Source organism: Papio anubis, chromosome 18 (genome assembly GCF_008728515.1).
Source record: "Papio anubis isolate 15944 chromosome 18, Panubis1.0, whole genome shotgun sequence".
Lineage (NCBI taxonomy): Eukaryota > Metazoa > Chordata > Mammalia > Primates > Cercopithecidae > Papio > Papio anubis.
Window position 1 is genome coordinate 34,894,855 of NC_044993.1, and position 21,980 is coordinate 34,916,834.

Consider the following 21,980-nt stretch of genomic DNA (forward strand, 5'->3'; position numbering starts at 1 on the left):
TTTCATGGCCCTCGCGTCTTTTTCTGAAACCTCCAATTGGGGTGGAAGACGACGCCTGGGGAATGAAGAAGATGCCTGGGAAAGGAGATAGGAAGGATTTTCTATGGAATGGGCCCAGCCAGTACGACCCAAGCATGGGGACTTGGGTAAGAAAGGAGAGGGGGACAAACCGAGGTGGAGAAAAGAGAAAGTTGTGGCGAGGGTGGGGTATTTGCAAGCGCGATGCCAACATCACGCCTTCTCACTTTCCCAGCCTGGAGCACAGAAGGTCCTGCGGGGACCCTATCTAGCGGGCAGGGCCAGTGCAAAGCAGGTCGACAAGGAGTTGCAGCCCACGCGGAGCCGGTCGGCCGGCGTGCTACCGCTTCGGAGAGCTCGAGTGCCAAGCGCTGCGCTGCTCCTTCATTAGCTTCCCCTCCACGCGGCGCTGCATGCCTCGGAAAATAAGTTAGCAAACGGGGAGCCGTTTATCTCTTTTATCTTGGGGCCTGATCCAATTAAATAAGTGCACATTTACATTTGCATCCATCAGGCGGGAGCGCTGAGAGCCCGGGGTTTGCTTGGAGCAAATAAAAGCAGATTTCACTGGGAAAGTGGTGTCTGGGCGCGCTGGGCTCGTCCCGGTGCCGGAAACGAACGCTGCCCGGCGAGCGGCCTTGGGGACCCAGGGCTGGGACCTGCGGCTGACAAGAGGCCAGAGACCCCCACTGGCCCCGAGAGGCCGCCCAGCGCTGGAGGTGCGGCCAGAGCTGCAGCTAAGCCCCCGAGGCGATCTGCTGTTAGGCCACAACCTGGGCTCGACTAGTGCCCGGGGCCCAAGTCGCAGTAATCGTGAAAACGAAAAGGAGATCCGCTCTGCGCTGGACACAAAGGAAGACCCGCGGGGTGGGTCTAGGGACAGTCCTGAAGTTTTAGCCAGTTTAAGGGGAAGGCGGGCGCCAAGGTCCCAGTCGGGCCCGATTTCCCTCCTGTTCGATGGCCGGGCGACGAGGGAAACAAAGATCCAGCCTGAGGGCGCGCCCGGCTTTCCCCAACAACCCTGCACCTGAGGGAGAACAGTGAACACAACCTATGAGGGCTTCTGGAGGGATAGGGCGAAGCCGAGGTGAGCACCGCAGGCTTTGCCACGCTGACCTCATGAAAGTTCTTTTCGAAATAGGAGGGTTCGACGCAATGAGAGGGTACTTTTGTTTTGTTTTTCCTTTTTCTACAGATGTTCACCCACAGGCCAAAAACTCTAAAGACCAAAACGGTCTTTGGGGCGCGGTTGCACGGTAGCACCCCCACTTTCCAAACCGCAAATTAAAACTGCGCGGGGTCCACAGTTTGAACGTGTAAGGGCCCGCAGGAGTGGAAAAGAGTACACCTGATGCAGGGCGGGAGCTGCCGGGCGCTCAGGGTTGCAGCCCCCACCCGCAGGCTATTTCAGCCGGTAGCATATTTCTCAACTGCCTACGCCTGTTTTTTTGAAATGTGCTGAAGCTGTGGCGGGAACCGGTAGGGTTAACACTGTTCAAGTCATGGGCCCTGCTCCCCAAATCCCGAATGCTAACTGGGTCTTAGGTCCAGGGCTGTGGCGCGTTGGGGTGGAGAAGCAGTTTAAGTTTCTCCGGGCCAGAGTTCAAAGCTAAGGCCCCACGGTGGGTGTGGGGATAGCTGGGGTCTCCACTCGTCCCCCTCCCTGCGAATCGCATGGTTCCCGGGGACCGGTAGGCGGCGCCCTTCCTAAACTGCATCCGCGTCTGGCTCAGTTATGGGAGCGCAATTACATTCCTTTCACTTTGGGCGGTTTGCATTGCGCTGTTCCGCGCTTCGGTCCGAGTGGGCAGCTAACTGTGCGGGACAGGTGGACTAGGAGGCACGGCCGGTTCCAAAACCTTACGCGCGACCCTCCCTCCCCCTCAATTTTCTAGGTCCCAAGGGCTGCGCATGGCACCCGGAATAAGCGGCCTGGAGGGGTTTGCAAACCAGGAGGCCTTGCTGCAGACCCCGCAACCGGGTTGGGGGAACAGCATTTCGGGCCTTGGTACCCGGAGTGTAAGAGTGGGAAGAAGAAAGGAATCTCTCCTGACTCCCAAATTCCATGAACTGATTCGGCCCGGCACAGAGCAGGTTCCCGTTTTTGCACTGCCTCAGGGGACTGCTTACAGAGACCCCATGCAGTGATCCCGTGACCCCTGTTGCTAGACATCCAGCGGCTTCTGGTCCCTAAATGCCAAGGTAGGCGTTTCTTGAAGCCCAGAAACTGTCTAGCCAGGCGCAGGTGGCAAACGCCAGCACAGTCTCAGCACCTCGGGACCTTAGGCTCTGCCTCGCGCAACGTCTGCGCCCCATTCCATGCCTGATAACAAACCCTGAACCCCGTACACGCTGGAAATTTTCCCCAGAGCGTCTAAGAGGCTTCGCCTGCTGGAGGGCCCGAGACGCAAAGGAGAGGCTCCGGGAGGAACTTGGGATCCTACAGACACGCAACCACTTCTGGGGTTAAGCGAGGAAGACATTTCCTAAATGCCCTGAACCCCCCATTTGCCTGGTAGGCCACCTCCAAACTCAAAGTCGCTAAACACCAGAAAAGCTGGTGACCACCGAAACCCAGCTCTGTAAAGAAGAAAAACCCAGACGTAATTGGGTGCTAGTACTGAAGACCAAGTGCGCATAGAAAACCGCAGACCCTGCGGAGGCCCAGGGCGGGAGGATGCGGGCAGGGGTCAGCGACTCAGGCAGCAGCCGCCGAGCCCCCAGCGGTTTAGCTCCTCAGCCGGGAGGCTCCCCGCGCAGCCCCTGGATGAAGAGAAACGCCTGGCGCTCCCGGGTGCGCGGTTCCCGTTCCCAGGCAGCTCGGCGGGCATTCGGCTCCCAGCCCCGAGCCTTCGCGGTCTGATTTGGGAGGCCTGCGCCCTGCCATTTGCATATTCCCGGGAACACTGGGAGGCCTGTAATTTTCTTTTTAAAATCGTTGGGCAGGGTTTAGGGCCAATGCTTCCAAAACCCCGCCGAGTTGATGTCCTTAAAGTCTCCCTTAAGAGAAGGGGACTGGCCTATTCTTCTGACTTTTTTAGAAAAGGTGACTCCTGGGGCTGCATATTCAACAGGGGGGAAAGCTGATTGTGAACCAGGCTGTGGGGGAGGGAGGGGAGAGTAGAGGGGGATGAGGCGCAGGGTGGGGGGAGAAAGAGCGAGGGCAAGTCATCTCTGGAATTCAATTGTTTTAAAAAATCATTTATAATTAAAGGGACAAAATAAAATACGATCGTCTCATGCATATTTAATCATTCACACTTCCAGCTTTGAAACCATTTTCCCTGCGTGAATTTTCTCACTAATTTAAACCCTGAAGTCCACTGCTGTTTGCTAAAACATCTGGACAATGCAGCTTTCAAACTTGTTTAAATTCGAATAAGCTTAAAGGAGCTCCGTGGCAGGTTAAAAAAAAAAAGAAATAGCAAAAGCAACTCCAGTGAAACTTCGGGGTGGGTTTAAAACACTGAGTTAAGGTTAAAGTCATCTTCAGTAGAAATGCAAATATGTGCATTTTGATTTAGCCTAATTAAGCCGGTGTTATGTGCAAACACATTCCCTCTCTACACTCAGGCTTGGGTTTAATAGAGCAAATTAATTCCCCTCGCTGGGGTATGTTTTTGCTATAACACCCACCCCTACTCCCTCCCCCAACCACTGAAAATTTCCCACGAAGTGGGCTCCAGATCTCGGCTGCAAAATGGAGCCGTCAGCACCGCAGCCAAGCCCGAACCCACATCGTTGGCCGGCCTCCGGCGCAGGGCGTTGATTCTTCCTCATTAGGGATTCAGATGCATCCTGACTTTTCATTTTGAGATGAAGTATGCGGGATTAAAACGAGAAAATAAAACCCCAAAAATATTTTTGTAGCTGCTCGGACTCTTGCATCTAAGCTGGGAAAAGTGCTAAAGCGACGACAAGCCTGATGGAGTCCACAACGGCCTCGTTATCTAGGCAAATGGCCTCGAACTTCTGAAGGCCACTTGTCCGAAAAGAGGCCCGTTGTGAGGGGGAGGGATCCTTTCAGGGGCTCCCCTCGCTTCCCCCAAGTGGCTGTGGCGCTCCCTCCTCCGCCTCCGCCCACTCTGCAATCTCCGACTCTGCAAAGTGCAGGCTTGAAATTCAGGACAAGTGTGACACCTACCTGTGAAAGGGGGAAACCGTCCCCTCGCCCGTCCCGCTCGATCCCAGCCCCGTAGCTGAGCGGACACTCCTGCGCCGCCGGCCACCCGCACCGTCTGGGATGGAACGTTCATAATTTAATCAAATCCAAAGAGATCAATGCCCAAATTTGAAGGGGCAGAGAAGAAGACGGTGACTTGGGAAAGCCTTCCTCTTGGCATCCCTGAATACTCCCCCCCGCATTAGCCCGAAGCACCCTTGAAATAGTAATAAGGGCTAAATCCGGCATAAAATCGAACTCATTAGCAAAGTTCACCAGCTGATTACTTTGCATAAAACACGGCACTGATTGGAAGTAATTAGGTTAAGCGATGGCGCTCGGGTGGTGCGTGTCCCTAACTGGCTTTGCCATTTTTTCTCCCTTCTGGGTACACACTTGGGTCTCTCTTCTCCTTCCTCCAGGGTCCAGTCTATCCCAAACAGCCCACATCAGTGATCCAGATCTGCTTTCTGGGCAGGGCCAAGTTCCCCCGGGCTTGCAACCTAATTATGTTTTTCCCCTGGCACACTTGAAGGTCTGTGGAACCTTTCAATCCCCACTTTGAAAAAAGTTGCAGTTTGCACCTTTTGACCAAGGCAATGGACAGTTTATTGAGGCTTCTAAAAAGTAATGAGTGGCTCTCATTATGTTAAAATCTCTTTTAATTAAATATTTTGCATTTTACAAAGGCGCCTGCAGTTTCTTTCACTTTTTAAATCTAAGAGTATAACCTGTTTCCTTTCTGTAATAATACTTTAGCTCATACCCAGCAGAATCAATAGGTGTAAAAAATTAAATTAAACTTGTATTTTTAAACTATGAAACAGTTTTGGGGAAACACAAATGTATATATTTATATTACAAAAAAACATTAAATGCCTGTACAGGTGTCTTGATTTCATAATTTACTTCAAAGATAATGAATTATCAATTTAAATACAAAAATGCTACATTAAATATACAGAATAAGATTTAATACAAATCCTTTTTTAATTTTTCTTTTCGGTTGGTTAAGACTTTTGTGTGTGTGTGTGGAGATGTTTACATTTTTATGCCATCCATCTCCATAAACTATAAACTTTTGAATAGGAGGGGTAGTTTATTTTTTTTCTCTCTTTCTCAGTGATGGAAAAATAACTGCCAAGGCCATGTTTTTAATAAATTAGAAAAGTCCGGGACCGACGCAGCCCGCGTTAAATGTCGGACATACCTTTCTTCAATTCATAGGGAGAGTCTTTGCACAGGTCTAGCTGAGACTGGCTCCGCAACATTTTCGGGTCTTTAGCCAAAGCGTCCGCTCGGTTCAACACGGTCTGGTTTAATCCATTGAAATGAGACCCCGGACCGGTTGTGGGCCCTGGCCCGGGCCCTGGGTGGCCATGAAGGTGTCCGAAGGAGCCATAGTTCGTGTAGCCGGGATAGAAGGGCGCGGTGTAGTAGAGAGGCCGGGACAGCACCGTCCCGCCTGGAAAAGGACACTGCGCCGAGGGCGAGCGCGATGGCGCCGGGGCCGGCGACGCACGGCTGCCTCCTAGGGCTTGCCCAGCTATGGGCCCGGGACACGGTGGGCATGGAGAGCCCTCGCTCCCGCCACCCCCGTCCTTGACCTTGTCCGAGGATGTGGCGATCTCTGCCAGAGACCACAATTTGGGCTTGGCAAGCACCGCCGGAGGCGGCGGCGGAGGCGGCGAATGGATAACCGAGGGCCCGCCGGGACCCGGGGGCAGCTCTCCCGCGGCTGGATGCGGGCCCGGCGCCGGCGCGCCCGCGGGATAGTGAGGGGCCGGGTCCTCCGCCAGCCGCGCCGCCGCTGGCCCAGCCGGGGAGGGCCCGCCGGTGCGGGGGGCGCCCTGCAACGCGTCGAGGCGGCCCTCCGAGGGCGGCTCCTTAAAATCCGAGTCGCTGAGGCTGCCCTCGGTCTCCTTGCTGGCAGGGGTGGGTGGTCCCTGAAGCCGTTCGCAGCCCGAAGCCGCCTTCTGCTCAGCTCCTCCTGCGGGTGAAACCCAGGCTGTCAGAGGCGCAGTGGCCGCGCGGCGGGACTCGGTTCCCGCCCGCAAAGGTAGAGACCCCTGCTCCCAACCTCCAGGCCCCGTGCGCGCCCCCTCTAGGTCTCTCTTTTCCTTTTTACTCCCGCCCAACACGCCCGTTCCCGTGTCCACCAACCTGCTTCGGGGCCCTCGGGGTCGCCCTTGTCCTCGGGCTTCTGGGGCTCGTCCTCGTCGTTCTTCTCCAGGTCAATGTTCTCCTCCTCTTCTTCGTCCTCGCTGCGGTTCCGCGGCGTCCACGTCATTTTATTCTCTTTCTTGAGGCGCCGGCGCGCGTTGGCGAACCAGGTGGACACCTGGGTGAGGGTCATCTTGGTGATGATGGCCAGCATGATCTTCTCGCCCTTGGTGGGGTAGGGGTTCTTGCGATGCTCGTTGAGCCAGGCCTTGAGCGTAGCCGTGGCGTCCCTTGTGGCGTTCTTCCGGTACGCTGGATCCCCGTAAGGGTACGAGCCCAGGGGCGCCGCGTAGGGATGGTACCCCAAGGAGCCCGCCATGCCGGGTGTGTGGTCGTAGGGAGAGCCCTGCGGTGGAGACGCAGAGAGGTGAGTGTGGGCCTTGGTCTCCACTGCCATCGGAACGACCGAAGCACCCTTTTCCCTGCGCTCCCCGGGGTCTGTGGGTGGACGAGGCCCGCACTCCAGCTTCCTCTGGGGCAAGGCTGGCGGGGTTCAGACCTAGGAGCAACTCCTCCCCCTCCTCAGAAGGCAGCGGGGACCTCAATTCCTGGGTCAGGTCCTTCTGGGGCCCCTGAAGCTGTCCCGGCCTCGGTGCCTCCCATAGGCCCCCATCTGCCCCGGCACGTCCGTACCCCGTGAGCAGATCTGGCCAGGGCAGCCCGGCCTCCATCCAGATAGAGGCCTGGGCAACTGAGGCGACTCCGCGGTCCGCGCGGGAGCGGCCGCACGTTGGGCGCAAGGGGGGAAAACAAGGGAAGTAAAGGTTCTTGCTCTTTTTTTTTTTTCCAACACGCTAACAAATGCAAACAAAAAGCTGAGCCATGCCCAGGCACTCCCACCCTCCAAAATACTACCCCAGACCGAAGTTACAACCCGGCCGAAAAATCCCGGATGCACCGCAGCTCGACCGACTTTTCTGAAATTTAATACCCGCAAATCGGATTGCGAAGATAGGATTACGGATTTGCAACATTTTGGAGGACTAATTAAAGGCTAGGCCAAACACATTTACATTGACTTAGCACGCTTCTGCTCAAATTTCGGGTCTATTTCTTTTGAACTACTTTTCCAAAATGGCAAAACCAAAAATATAAAATTTGCAGGGCAGCCCGGAGCTTACGTTTACACCAAATGCTGCTCTTTAATTGCAGCTACCTCTCCCCACAGAACCCCTTCCCGCAAGCTCAGCGATCCGAGCAAGACGCGGCTCTCTTTTCCGAGCAACTCTTGAGTCCGAGGCCTGGGCGAAGCCGGGGGAGACAATCGCCCAAGTTTGAAGGGGTCGCGAGCTTGGCGGGGGAGGTCGGTGTTGGCGCCTAGGCCCGTGTCCCCCTCCGACCCCGTCCTCCCGCCGGGCCCCTGCCGCCCCTCGCCAGCCGCGGATCCCGCTCACTTACCACGTACGAGGAGAAGGCGGCGGCGGCTGCGGCCGCGGGGTCGGCGCCGTACTGGAGGTGCGAGTTGTAGCCCGGCGAGGGCGCCGTGAAGGCAGTCGAGCCAGCGTAGGGCGAGAACGCGGAGCCCGAAGAAGAGCGGCCGAGCTCATCCGTGCGGGGCCCCGAAATGACGCTGGTGCTGTACGCCGGGCACGAGTAGAGCGCCAGCGAGGCGGACGGCTGGTACAAGTAGCCCTGCGGATAGGACATGGCCACACACGGGCATGGGGCGCGCCGCGCCGCGGCCGCCAACGAGCCGGGCGGCGCCCTGCGAGGGCGAGCGGGCGGGCACCTGGCCTCTGGCTGCCCTGGGCCGCCGCTCTTCTGGCCCCGGCTCCGGGGCTCCGGCCCGCGGCGCCTCCTGGTTGGCTTCCCGCGCGCCTCCGGCTGCGACCGCCGCGCCCGCTCCTCTGCGCGCCTCGCTCGCCCCAGCTGGGCTTTTTTCCCCTCCCCTCCCTTGCTGCTTTCTCTTTTTTCCCCTCGCTCTTTGCACCGGGGGGCTCTGCTTTTGGCTTTGCAAAGGTCCTGCCAAGATGCTAAGTTGGAAATTGAGGATTCTGACGCCTTGTGCGCGCCCGAAGCTCCTCCTTCCCGGGGTGTAGTCAGTGGGAGGACTGGCAGGAGCTTCTGGGCGGCCGCAGCCAACCCGGCCGCCAGGCGCGCCTCGCCCTCTCCCTCTTCCTCCCCGGCTCCCTCTCCCGCTCGCTGGCGTTCCTCTCGCCCCTCCCTAGCGCCCGCCTCCCCTCCGCGGCCCCCCTCTCACCCCTCCTCTTTGCCTCCCCTTTTCCCCTCCCCGGTCTCTCCCTCTCTCTCGCTTTCTCTCAGACTCTCGAGCGCCGGCCCCAGGATGACAATCACATCCCAGGAGCGCCGATCTCTTCCAACTTTCCTCTTCTGCTAACTTGGGGCGGAGTGGCAGTCCCGCCGCACGGCCGGCCCTGCAGCGGGTCCCGCCGCCCCGAAGCACAAAGGGAACAAGGCCGCGGACTGTGCGCCGGTGAACGCTCTGCGCTCTCCTAGCCACAGTAGATTGCGGACTTAGCGGATTTCTTGTTCTCCGGCAGGCTGGGCTCCGAGGCCGTTCGTTGCCCACCGCTCTCTGGCGTCTTCCCCAAGCCAGGGAGGCCGAGAGCCAGCTGGAGATCCGGAATGAAAGTCTCTGGGAGAACCGATGGATGGCCCGCGCCCAGGGCGCAGGAAGTCCGGGATGACTGCCCCTCTGCGCCGGCAGCAGCAGGTGGGCGAGATACAGGCCTCAGACGTCTGCACGTCTCCGGCTAGCCTTCCTTCTACCGACACGCCGCCGGACGGCGAGGGAAAAGACACTGGTTCCTGGAATTACCGGGGTAGCCTTTTTCTAGAGTATGGGTGGTGGGCAAGAACTGCCAGAGAATCAGCTACACCCGAGGACGTCTCGGGACCGTCCCCAGCTCCACTCCCACGCCTCTCCGCCTCTTTCTCCCGGCTTTCCAATCGCACGCAGCTCGCACCGCCAAGTCGGTGGTGGTGGAGGGAGCAGGTCCCCTTCCCTTTTGTTCAACTAAGTCGCCTTCCCCTTCGCACGCACTCTCGCACCCGCCCACGCTCCACTGCAAACACTGGGCAGAGCAGTGCCCAACCCAACCACTGTTTGTTCAGCGAGGCGCTGGCGAGGCAAACACACACAACTGAGTCAGAGGCAGAGCCCTTGCCCACGACGGCCACACAGTTAGAATACAAAACAGACCCTCTCCTCTCCTCTCCACCTCCCGCCGCCACAAGCCACGGAAGCACTCGAACTCTGGGACAGACAGGGGCGCTGGTGAACCAGGACAGAGGATGGCACAGGTTTGGGCACGCCGCGGAAGCTCGGGATTTCGGAAACTTCGCATAATGGGGCCACACGCAAGCCCAAGCATAACTATATACAAAGTTTCTCGCATTGACTTTGACGGGCGAGATGTACTTTATTTCGCGAGCTCACACTAACCCACCCGCCGCACCGGCACCCGATCGGCAGTGCGCCCTCGTGCACGCGCCTTGGCTCCTCCCCTCCGTCCGCTCCCCTCCCCCAGACACCGCCCACCAAGAGGACTGACCGGTTCAGACTACATTCTCCGAGAACCCCTGGGTCCGCCCAGCCCAGTGCCTGACACCTCCTTCACCTATGATTGGGCCCTGGCCTCTCTGGGCTCCGCCCCCTGGTGACGTAACCCGCTTTCCTCCTAGTCTCGGCGCCAAAGGGGCGGGGCGAGGCGGGGCCTCGATCGCGCTATTGTCATGGAGACGGGAAGCTGGCGGCAGCGGCAGCGGGGACAGCTGGGCCGAGGTGGCTTCCAGCCGGCCAATGCCTAAGCGAGGCGGAACGCCCCGGGCGGCCCGAGCCTGGGGCAGCGCGGAGCCGACCAGTGGTGGCCTCGCCGGCGGCCTCTTCCCGGGCTCGCGGTGGGCCTGAGTCTTCGCCGGGAGCTCCCGGGAGCAGCGTCCCCGCCCTGCTCCCCTCGCTCCCGCCTCTTGCGGCCCCATGGCCCCTCAGCGCCCGCCCCCGGCTCCGCCCGCCGCAGCGGCAGCCCCTGGCGCTAACGGTCGGTAACGGCCCGCGCGCGCCGCCCGCCGGGGGCTCGCGCCAGCCACGAGGGAGCGTCCGCGGCCCGCGCGCCCGCGCGGCGGAGGAGAGGTGAGCCCCCGCCCGGGCCAGGCCCCCTGGCCGTGCAATCCTCCCCTCGAGCCGCGTCCCCTGGTGGACCGGACGGACGCGGCGGTGCCCCGCGCGCGACCAGACGTCCCGTGGGCAAGGGCCTGGGCCTCGGGCCGCGTAGGCGCCGAACGAGCCTCTCTGGGTGTCGGCGTTCCGCGGGGGGCGCGCGTGGGCGTGGCCCCTCAGTCCACGCGTGGCCCCTAAGTCGCCGCGGCTCTCGTCCGGGACGCGGCTTTCCGGAGTAGAGCCCTGGAGGTTTGTGCCACCGAGAACCCGAGTCTGTGACACAGACATCCTCATTACATCATCCTGCCACTCCGGCCGTCCCGCTCTTTCTCCCCCCATCCCCGCCCCGTGGCTTGTTTGTTAGTTGGTTTTTTAAGTTTTTTAACCCCATTTTCTTGTACTGTCTTATTTTTGGTGTCAAGGACTGGAGAGACTCCTGCAAGATATTGAGGCATTTAGAATGTATGGTTCTGTTGCCGTGGTTGTCACCTCCGCTCTATGTCAAATTTAAGACTCATTTCTTAAGGATGTCTCTATTTTCTGCTTTATTTGCACATTGATGGCTCTGCTGCTCAGCTGGCCACGGCCACCCGGCGTCTGAGATAGAATTGTCTTAATATGAGAAAGGGAAGGGCGGATCATGATTAGCAGGCAGACTGCATGCAGGTAGCGTCTGGCGGGTTTTCTCCGTTTTTATATGAAAGCGTTCATTTTTTTTGCTGGTAAACACGAGCTTTTAACTTTTTGTCTGGATAGTCGAGACCATTTGTTTCGCTGTTCCCTCCTTCTTACTTCCTATTCATCGGCTTTTCCGTTTGGAAAGCTGCATACTTGGTAGCGGTAGTTTAATTGGTGCCTTGACTCTGAAGCTTTCTCTTCCAGCAGAGGTGGGATCTGTATCCCTCCCATCCCAGGTTACCAAGAAGACTTTTTCTCCCCTTGCTTTCTGTTGCATTTGTATCTTTCTAAACATTTAAACTTACACTAGGGATAAGTTTGCTCGGGTTGTTTTTAACGTAGGACTATTAAATATTCTCATTTTAAAACTTCCTAAAGGTTTATTGGTTTGTCATGTCTGCACGGATCCAGTTTCGCATAACTCTTAAAATTTAAAGCTTTAAAGTAGGATTCGCAGTTGTATTGCCAAGACATGGCCCTAGAGCTTGTTCTTCAAGTTTTGGCTGTACAGTTGTCATTGTTTCAGTCAAGTGCAAAAGAGGTTATTCCTGTTTATTTAGTGTAATAGCTATTTACAGTTAAAACTTTAAAGACTCATAAAAGTAGGTCTGCTGTATTTTAAAGATCTCATCATTCTTGTGGGAGAGACACAACACCAACACTAGGAAAGGCAACAGATTGCTTCTGTCATATCGCTTTGCTGTTTTGGAGTGTACTTAAAGGATTATGATTGATAAGGCTGTCTTGCCAGAGAATGTTGACACAGGTGTGCATCGTTATCTTAATTAAGATCCTGAGAAAATGTTGTCTATAAATGGTGACATAAGAAGGGCGGCATATTTTTGTACAGTTTTGCTTTTGGAGAATTTAATTGCACTTGAAACCTGTCTTTGAGCTTCCAGATTTTGTGAGCACTTTGGCAACAGAAGTTTTAGAGAGAAATGATAGTTTAATGTTAAGTGTTCTGGCATGGACTAATACTACTTGTGGCTTTTTGGTAATGCCTGTGTCGGTTTCTTTGTGCTCTATCTTTGTGGAATAATGGTTTCTAATTTTGAAAGAAAAGCATAAAATAGAGCAGTATTTTATTAAGCAAACACTTTATTAGTGTTCAGAATAAATCTGTAGAGGAAGGCATGCTTAATGTGCAGGAACAGGAATGTAATAAGAGGTAAATATATGAGAAATTTATGCTATTTCGTTTTTTTGGAAAAGAAGCAGTCTCCTGGGGTGCCTTAATGATCTGAAACAATTTCTTTTTCATATCAAATACCTAACTACAATGTTTACGGAATGCCTTGTTTTTATTTCTAAAAATAGAAGAAAACTGTTTTATTTCTTCCAAAATATTGTTCTGTGCATTTGAATTGATGAGTAAGTGAAGATAGTGCATTTAGTCTCTTACTCGTTTAAGGATCTGAGTCATAACCTGGGTGACCACTAAAATAATATTACTGTTCTTCACTCCAGATCTTGGAATGCAAAAACACTGGCAAGATGGATGCTGTTGATTATATTACCCTTGGCTTACCCAGCACCTAATACCTTTTAACATAAGTATTGCATTAAGATTTTCCCCTCTCTTTGTAGCTCATGATTTCCTGGAAGCTGGCTATCAGTGTGTATGTAAGAAGTGTGTATGTTTTTCTTTAATATTAAAACTCACTGTAGAAAGAGGAAATGAAAGTGGAGGAGACCATAGGCATATGATCGGAAAAGCCAGGTGTAGTCACAGCTCATTCTTGACTCCAAGGATAATTAGCTGGTTAGAATTACATAGTAAACTAAAAGAAAGACTTATGTAGATTTGTTTGCTAAAACTAAAACAAGACCATTAATTTTGAGATAATTGCTTTATTTATCTCCCATAGCACCCCCAATCAAAAAAATTTTTCCCCTCTGGCAGCTATGATGAGCATTCTTATGGTGTTATCCATGTGTTATTTTCAAATTTGATATATTGCATTAAAAGAGATGAAATAGGAATATGAACTAATTGTCCATTTTAACGAATAACTCAATAATTATTACTATATGTGTACATTCTAGAAATCTTAGGAAAAAATGTTCTTTAGTTGATAACAGGAAAGTAAATTAAATCATGTAATCCTGAGTGAATTAAATATGCTCTTCACAATAGATTATGAACATAGCATCATACTTTGGAATAATGTTTTAACTTTGGGATAGTACAGCCTGTTTTGAGTGGTAGTATCTCATTATCTTTGTGTATTTCTCTTCAATATCTCTTTTGTGTTGACTCCTGTATTTTAACATCTGTTTGGTATATTTGTTAGCTGTTTATAGGGAATAATTTTTCTTAATAGAATAGCAGCTGGTGCAACTCTAAGAACATGTCAAATCTAGGAATTCTTTTTTCCTTTTTCAATAATGACTGGTTTGCTTTCATAGCACTACTCCGAAGTGTGATGCTGAAGACTTATTTCTGCATAAATCTGCAGTGTTTTTATAGCTGTAGTATACCTAAACACCAATTTAGCTTAGCAAATTAACTTAGATGCTTCAAAATTGAAAACCAGTATATTCTAATGTACTTTGAGTTTAAGTCTTTATTAGTAAGCATGCACTTAACATTTGTTCGGGAGAAGAGAATGTAATTTTCTCCTGCAGTTGTCATTTCCGTAATCCATTTTTCTAGTCTTTTCTCAGGCTAATGATATTCCACACCTTGATACAGCTTTTATTTGTTTATTTGCCATAATATGGAGTGATACCTTGGAGAAAATTGGATATTTGAATCTAATATCCCAAAAGTATTACTTAGTTTTCTGTGTTTCCTTAAACAGAATCATTTCCATTTTCTGTGCAGGTGATAAGCGTGATGCTTCCGTAATACATTTGGATGTTGTCAGGTAAGTTCACTTCTGAACTAAGGGGTTCCTCCAAATGTTGGCTGAAATTTGTCCTTGCACATCCCAAGGCTCGTCTGCAAGTGAGTGTCTGCACACAGTTTGCTTGTACGTGGAGTCAATCCAAAATAGCATCAATGTTGGTTTTACCAAAGTATTTATATTGATAATAGAGGCTAAGTACAAAATGTAGAGAATGTCAGTTACTTGAGGCCTTTGATCATTGAAAATTTTTATTAATTCATTAAACAAGACTACTGTAAATAGAAAAATTTTAGATTCATGAAATAAAACTGAATAATTTATTTTTACTTACTATTTATCATGGAATTACTTTGAATAATTTATTTTTAATGGTATACTTGGACAGTAAAATTTATAAACAGTGCTTTTCATAAAAATCAAAGTGAAGGTTGTGATATTTTATACAAATAGAATTATTATTTAAGAGAAATAACCTGTTTATGCCTAATTAGAGTTTTAATCGTTTCAATTACCTAGTTCCTTTAAGAACAAATTTAGTGGGAATATCAGTTCCAGTCAGGGGTACCAAACATTTTTAGTGACAGAGTACACACAGGTATGTAAAACTTGTCATTTCTCATCAAATAGAGACTGCTGAATATAGGCAGATAAGAAAAGCTATGAAAAAGAATTGTTTTGCAGAATATTTGTCTAGTGGTCAGATCTAGGAACTGAATTTATTGACTCAGAACACTTATATTAAGTAAAAAAAAAAATGGCTTCTTATAATCAAAAAAATAAAAAGTTAATTTTACAGAAGGCAGTAGTTAATATAGCCTCCAATAAAATAAATGTTTCTCTGAATACTTTCCGAGGCATTACAGTGATTTTTAACTAATATGAAGTGATATATAATAATTTTAAAATAACATCCTTGTGTTTTCCTATTACTGATTGCTTATGGAAATTGGGTTTCATGTATGACTGAGAGCTAAAGCATTACAGTGAGTTGGAAAACACAACACAAATATAAAGAAAGTGTTAGGCGGTGAGCAATCTGATTCCTTTTTGTTTGCCTTTAAGCTTAGTTTTTTGTTTTACTTTGTTTTAGACCATGTATAAAATTGTTGAATTTAAAACATAAGAGGATTGAGTGATTTTTTTTTCCTCCTAAGGGTAAATGTAGGGAAAATCTAAACACATATGCAGATTGGTTGAGTTTTATATCTGTTATCGGCCATATTTATTAAGATTCATATTTCATGTATATTAAAGGTATTCAAATGTATTAAAATTCTTATATTCTTTCTATGTAAAATAGATGTAGGGGGTTCCCACTCTTGAAAATATGAAGAAAACATGTCCTTTCAGCAGTAATGGGTTTTGGTTGATTAATTGAGAAGGTTGTATTAAACGTTCTCTAGTGGAAATGGCTAAAGAGCATGCTTTTTGAGAAATGTATCATCTAGGAATAAAATCAATTGGAGTATTGGTAATTAAATTGTAATTCCATGAAGGAAGGAAGTGGTGCAAAAGATGAAGCTAACTATTCCTGTTTTTCTCTTTAAGAGTCTACAATTCATAATGGAGCTACTGTACTAGCTATTGGAAGGAGGAGATTCTGAAGATAAGGAGGTAATGTTATCTCTTTTAAAAGAATACTTTCCTCTGTAATCCTGAACCTTTATTACATGTAAGAACTTTGTGCAGTAGACAGCAATTTCTTTAAATTTGGTATATGGAAACAATTTTATTTTCCTCTGCTGAGTTTTTGAGCCTGCCTTTTCTAGTGCTATGGACTGCATTGGTAGAGCTGAGAAATATCATTTAGCCATACTCAGCACCCTTAAAATAGCTTCTTTCTGAGAATTAGATCTGCAAAGATGTCCTGCACAGTTCTTGTAGATGTCATTTTAGTTTGTGGTTGACGTGCATGCATTTAGCATGTTGCTTAACCGTCCTCATTCGCCTCCCAGTTCTTTGTTGCCTTCATTTTAGGGGGAATGTGTTTTCTGCTGGATGATTTACTGCCAGACACGACCAAACTCTGAGTAGAAGACTTGGTGGTTGGCAACTGGTTCCAGTGCTCTGCTGAGAAGTTAGTTGGGCCCAGCGTGGGGCACTGTAGTGTCCTGGAGGCCAGGAGCTCCTCACAGGGGTCTTTTCCTGGTTCAGAGCCTTAGGTGCCTTTCCATTTTTCATGTAATCTTTTCCTAGGTTGGCTTCCTGCTTGCTTTGCAGCTGTTGCAGGGATTCATATGGAATGGAGGGCTCTCTTTTATTGTGGATTATTTCTTTGATAATTTACCCATGTGCTTTTTCATTTTCAAAAACCCAATGGTGTTTAAGAATCAAAGATTCTTGAAGAACAAAAGTTGGGTTCAATTTGTATCTATGAGAAAAGATTCAATCCTCTGATGCTATGTAGCCACACTGAATATGCAGGCTAAATTAAAAACAGAGATAAACGTTTTTATAATAGGCCAATTACTATATCTAGGAATGTTTATACAGGCTGAAATTTTGTAATGGTATTTATATCTGTTTTCCTTTTTAAGGGAAATAATATACTTTTCTAGGCATCCAAAATATCTGCCCCTTTCACTAATGTTGACATACCAACTTCCCCCAACCCCCAACACTAAATTTGACTGGCTTAAAAAAATCTGCCCCCTGAACTATATCTGGGGAGGAATATTATTAATAAAACAATGAAGGACTTCATGGTGTCTAGTTATATAATTAGGAAATTGGTTAGAAACAAGACTAAAACCAGTTTCTTTCATTAAAAGAACTAGTGTACATTTAAAAACAAAAACCTTCAGGAAAAAGACTCTTTAATCTTTAAGTCAAATAGTATTTTTGGTTAACACAGCAGGAAGGGGAAATATACCAATTTCAGATTCTTTTTATTCATGCCTAAGTAGAGGTTATAAGCAGCTAAGGAAGCGATTAAAATGTAGTCTAGTAAAAAATGGTGATATCAAAGTGATTACTTGGAAAGCAGTTTACATTTGCAAAAAAATTCAGTATTATGACCTTCACCAACTTTTCACATCATATACTTGGGTTATTATGGGATAGCTTTTGTATGAAGTGCAAGGGTATTTTTGAATTGACTAGGTCTTGCTGGTCATCTTAAAATATGTTGCAATATTACAAAGTTGAAATGTAATATTTTTTAATAGAAGGAAAATATAAATTTAATATCTGGGCAATTGAGACCTTTAAACTTACTTTAAAAGTATGATGTTGACATATATGATACTGTTTTGTCTTTGCTACATTAACAGAATTAGAGGGGTGTTCTACAATTCAGATATCTTATATATTAATTCCAAATTTTATTCTGTATAATGGACTTTTAAAATAAAAGGTGTATGTGCTTCAGAGGGCAAAATTTGAATCATGAGCTAATTTACTAAGCATCAGATTATAGAAAAGCAGCCTTGATTAATTTGGAACTGTGAAAGGGGGCAGGTAAAACTGTTTTCAGCTGAAATTTACTAATGCAGCAACCATTTAAATTAAATGTTTGTTAACATAATAATGATGGCATTTTCTCCTCCCCCTCCTTGTGGTTTTGTCCAACTAGATGTTACAGTGGCAGTTGCACTGACTGTTAAGTGTTTAAATGATGACACCATTATGTGAAGTGATTTTGAAATGAGAGATTCCAGCCAAGAATTACATCTGCTCCCATCTCCTTCAAATCATACTCTCTGGCAGTACAGATTATGATTGATTTGTTTGTGACAGATTGCAGGAAACAGTCATTGATTTTTCAATATTTTACCTTAAAATTATTTACAGTTGTAACCATGGGGAGGTATTTCCATGGGCTGTCAGCCCCTGAAAGACTAGGATAATATTCCCTGCTCTCTGACAAGACAAATTACCTGTAATGAGTGCAGTAGCTGAAGGGTATACTTTTATTTTAAAATATGTCAATAACCCCAGTGACTAAACGAATATTGATTTAGCATAATGAAGCCTGAGTAATGTGAAAATGAGCTTTTTCAAGAGGCATGGTAAAGTCTTTCTTTTTAGCTGGTTATAAGAAGCTTTTCATTCTTTTCAGCTAGCTGGTAGGAATATAGAATTTTATAAGCAAACCATCAGGAATGATAGTGTTTTTTCTGATAAGCAACATCCAAATATGTTGACCCTGCTTTTACTGTTTTTTTTTTCATTTCTTATTTTCAGTCTTACTTTCAGTCATAGAATAGTTACTGATTTGATGTGGTCTTTAACCGACTTAATATTTTTACAATTTCAATATATTTTGCATTGGAATCTCAAGTAATGAGTATTAAAATATATGTACAATCGTTTGTAGATGATATCATAATTATATTAAGACATTTCAAATGGGCTATTGTGGTATTTAATGTGCTGTATTTTACGGTAGAATAATTTTCAGTCTCTGGACATCAGATTGCTTTCAGTGGGAATGAAGATTAATTTACTTCAGTCCTGATTTTTTAGGCATCAATGCATGTTTTCATTTTTGTCAGACTTTTACCCCCTTTTAATATAATTCTCAACTTTTTATGGGTTTATTTCCCAATACATAAAATCCTTCAAAACAAGAATAATAAATTTTATATTTTGTATAAAAATAAATTTATTTTTAGTCCATCAGGGTATCTAAAGACTTTATGCCTAGGTATCTCCATATCTAACTCGATAAGGAAGGAAAATAGGATAAACAATGCTGGTAATATGTAGCAGAAAAGTAAGTATTTGAACAAGATGTCAAACTGATATTTCATGGAAACCGAACTCATTTTATGGTAACTAATAGTAATCTTTTTTAAATCAATAGTAAAACCTGTTTAGAAATTAAAAATGAGTTATGATTTAAAGAAAATTCAGATGACTCATTGTGAGTGCTAGTTCTCTTGTAGGATGCCACTGGAAATGTTGAAATGAAAAATACAAGTATATCTTTTGATGGAAAAAAGGATAGTCTCTAGAACACAAAATTATTGTTTTATTTTTTTTTTCAGGAGTTTGCCTAAGGGTGTGACAGATGATCTCTGTCACTTAGTTGTGTCCTGTAATAAACTGGATGCTTTATAAAATACTAGACCTGTGATTTCATATGCTGTAATATTTCATTTCTCCATCTCGCCTCCAAATTATTTCCCCTTTTCTTTAAAAGGACCTTTGAAATATAGAAATATGAGGGATCATCATATGTGAAACTAGTAGCCCAAATTCATCAACCATTGATTTGATTTACAGTTTTTTAAGTCAACATGGTAACCATAGAATTACTTACGCCTTCCAGGGAAAAAAAAAAAGATACAAATTTTTTTCCTCAATAGTTTCTTAATAAAGTTAGATATGGAAAATAAAGCATAAACACAAATGTATGCTAAGAAAAACACGTATATTATTGTTTAGTTTATTTTGGAGTACAATCATAAATGTATTATAGTTACCATCTCCTGACCCCTCTTTAATTTCAGCTAAACTAAGCATGTGTGTTTGTGTGTTCATTTTATAGTTCATATGTAGAACTATGTGAATTAAATTTAAGAAACATGTAAAGTAGAGGAAATAGTTTTCTGGGGAAATTTTTCCTTTTTGGATATTTTGCCCTTTTCCATTGCTTTTCTCTGCTTGAAAGCAAAAAAAGTACCCTGCCCCTGTTCTCCTTTAGGGAAAAACTATTCCTATAAAGTATTTTTAAATCATGTAAGTCATTGCCTCGGGTTAGCTAAACATTTGTTTTTAAAAAGGAGAAAATGCCCCTGCTTTAAGATTGTCTTGTATTTGTATCTATTAAGATAAACAGTTTGCTTTGATACGGTACATACCAATCTACTTAGTTAATTTTTTTCCAGAATTCGTTTTACTGTGTTTAGTCTGACCTTTTATGATAACTTAATATGGGAACAAATTAGCATATAATTCTATTTTCCATGTGACCTCAACCAGTTGCAGAATTGTACCACCACTTTTGGGGGGCAATTTGATAGTTTATGTAGACTATAGCATTAATTGTTCCCAAATGTTCAGTGCTTCCTGGCTAATGTGTTATTGAAGGTGTTTTCACGTAAGCAGTTAGAGGAAGCACTTCACCCCTATGACTAAGTTATTAAAATGCCTCCTAAAGGTAGCATTTTAAATTAGTATACATAATTGATTTGTAATTTGTCTTCTCCCAAGCATAAAACAGCATAGCAGAGTTAAGTGTGACCAGTGAAGTATAAGATATTAAGGATTGATGGTGACAATGATCATGGTAACTAAATGGATTTTTTTTTTTTAAATTTTAGATTCAGCGATCGGTCTTTGAAATTTCCTGTGATGTGTTTCAATCTAGATGCAAAGGACATGGAAAAATCAAAGTGCTCGAGTGGTTTAAATATGTTTTGGATGTTCCTGTTTATAGACGATAATACTTTTCCAATTAAAATCCTCAGTTGTCATGCAGAAGAAAGTTAAGCTCTACTTGATTGCCAATTTTACTGAAAATGCTTAGTATTTTACAGTATCACTGAATATATTTTGTTTAGCCAAAGTATAGGAAAAATAAAATAAATTGTATAGGTTGACTTTTTTCTAAAAATGTCTTTTTTCTAAAAATATCTTTATTGGATTGAATGTTTATGCCTGAAAAAAAAAGTTTCAAAAAATTCCTTTTACCATCGTAGTCATTCTTTTGACAATCAGTTATTATTAGACTCGATGTAAAATAATTTTCTAATATGACTCTTACATTTATGGGAGGAAAAAGACTTGAAAGATACTCCTGTGTGTATTTTAATTCTCTGTAGTAGTCCCTCTGGAATAGAATGTCTCTTCCTCAAACAAATCTATTGGCTCATTTCATATATGAGAAAAAGTTGCCCTAACTGGCAGAGTTTCATCTCTGTAAAGAAGGCTGACATCCACCTCCTTCACAGAATCCTTGCATCTGGGTAATTGAGTAATGACAGATTACCTTGCCATTGGGAAATACCTTGTTGTGGCCTTTGTAGCAGCTACAGGAAGATGGAAGAATTCTTCTGTACAGACAGGTCTCCAGCCTCTTTGGTGTGGACACTGTGAAGGGGTACATCTGGTGAGAAGGAGTGCTTAGGGAAGGAACTGGGAAGGTCCACAAAGGCTGATGATGACAAAGAATCCAAGGGCTATGATGAATTCTTAAGCTTAGATCTCAGAGTCATAAAGTAAATTTATTAGGCTAGAGAGATTTCCTTTTTTATTTTTGATCTAACTTTATTTTTTCAGATTTATAAGTTCACATGCAGTTGTACAAAATCATACAGAAATCTTTGAACACTACCCAGTTTCTCCTAATAGTAACTTCTTGCAATATACTGTATAGTACAGCATCACAACCTGGATATTGACATTGATGCAGTCAAGATAGAGAGCATTTCTATAACCAGGAGGATCCCTCATTACTGCCCTTTTATAGCCACCCCTACTTCCAGACCATCTCACTCCTCCCTTAACCCTGGCAACCACTAGCCTGTTCTCCATTTCTATAAATTTGTTTTTATAGGAATGTTATATAATTGCAATTAAAGTGTGTAACCTTTTGGGGTTTGACTCAAACCCAGCATCATTTTCTGGAGATTCAGCTTATATGTGTCAATAGTTTGTTCCCTTTTTTTCAGTTCAATAATATTCTATGGTATGCATGTACCACATCACTCATCAATTAGAACTTCTGGGTTGTATCTGGTGTTTGATTATTACAAATAAAAGTGCTATATATATTCGTGTAGAGGTTTCTGTGTGAACATAAACTTTCATTTTCCTGGGACAAATGCCCAGGAGTGAAAATTGTGAGTCATATGGTAATTACATAGAGTATTTTTTTTTTTTTTGAGACTTGAATTGATTTTGTGTCTGTGAGGGGGGAGGCAAGGAGAAACTCTATATTTTTGTAGTGTTTTTAACTAGATTTGTTAATGATTTT

The 21,980-nt window shown here is 46.2% G+C and overlaps 1 protein-coding gene and 1 long non-coding RNA gene across 3 annotated transcripts; one reads left to right on the forward strand and one right to left on the reverse strand.

Moving 5' to 3' along the window:
* Positions 1-3,198: 3,198 nt before the first annotated feature.
* On the reverse strand, positions 3,199-8,487 carry IRX5 (iroquois homeobox 5). The gene is made up of 3 exons (XM_003916880.5): positions 7,802-8,487; positions 6,344-6,749; positions 3,199-6,170 (listed from the first exon to the last, which is right to left on the reverse strand). Exons 1-3 carry the CDS (start codon positions 8,048-8,050, stop codon positions 5,374-5,376), a joined length of 1,452 nt encoding a protein of 483 aa, XP_003916929.1. The 5' UTR covers positions 8,051-8,487; the 3' UTR covers positions 3,199-5,373.
* Positions 8,488-10,487: 2,000 nt separating this feature from the next.
* Positions 10,488-21,785, forward strand: LOC101012009. 2 transcript variants are annotated; one of them, XR_641478.3, is made up of 4 exons: positions 10,488-10,772; positions 14,032-14,074; positions 15,605-15,670; positions 20,326-21,785. It is a non-coding gene; the product is annotated as an uncharacterized LOC101012009 (long non-coding RNA). The 2 variants fall into 2 exon arrangements; XR_641479.4 differs by lacking the exon at positions 10,488-10,772 and adding an exon at positions 10,897-12,372.
* Positions 21,786-21,980: the final 195 nt, after the last annotated feature.

Bases quoted from the DNA above. Each gene is read 5' to 3' on its own strand.
- IRX5 (XM_003916880.5), bottom strand. From the start codon at position 8,050: ATGTCCTATCCGCAGGGCTACTTGTACCAGCCGTCCGCCTCGCTGGCG. The intron at 6,750-7,801 runs GTAAGTGAGCGG...TCTCCACCGCAG, and splicing joins CCGCCTTCTCCTCGTACGTG to GGCTCTCCCTACGACCACAC. The intron at 6,171-6,343 runs GTTGGTGGACAC...TTTCACCCGCAG, and splicing joins CCCCGAGGGCCCCGAAGCAG to GAGGAGCTGAGCAGAAGGCG.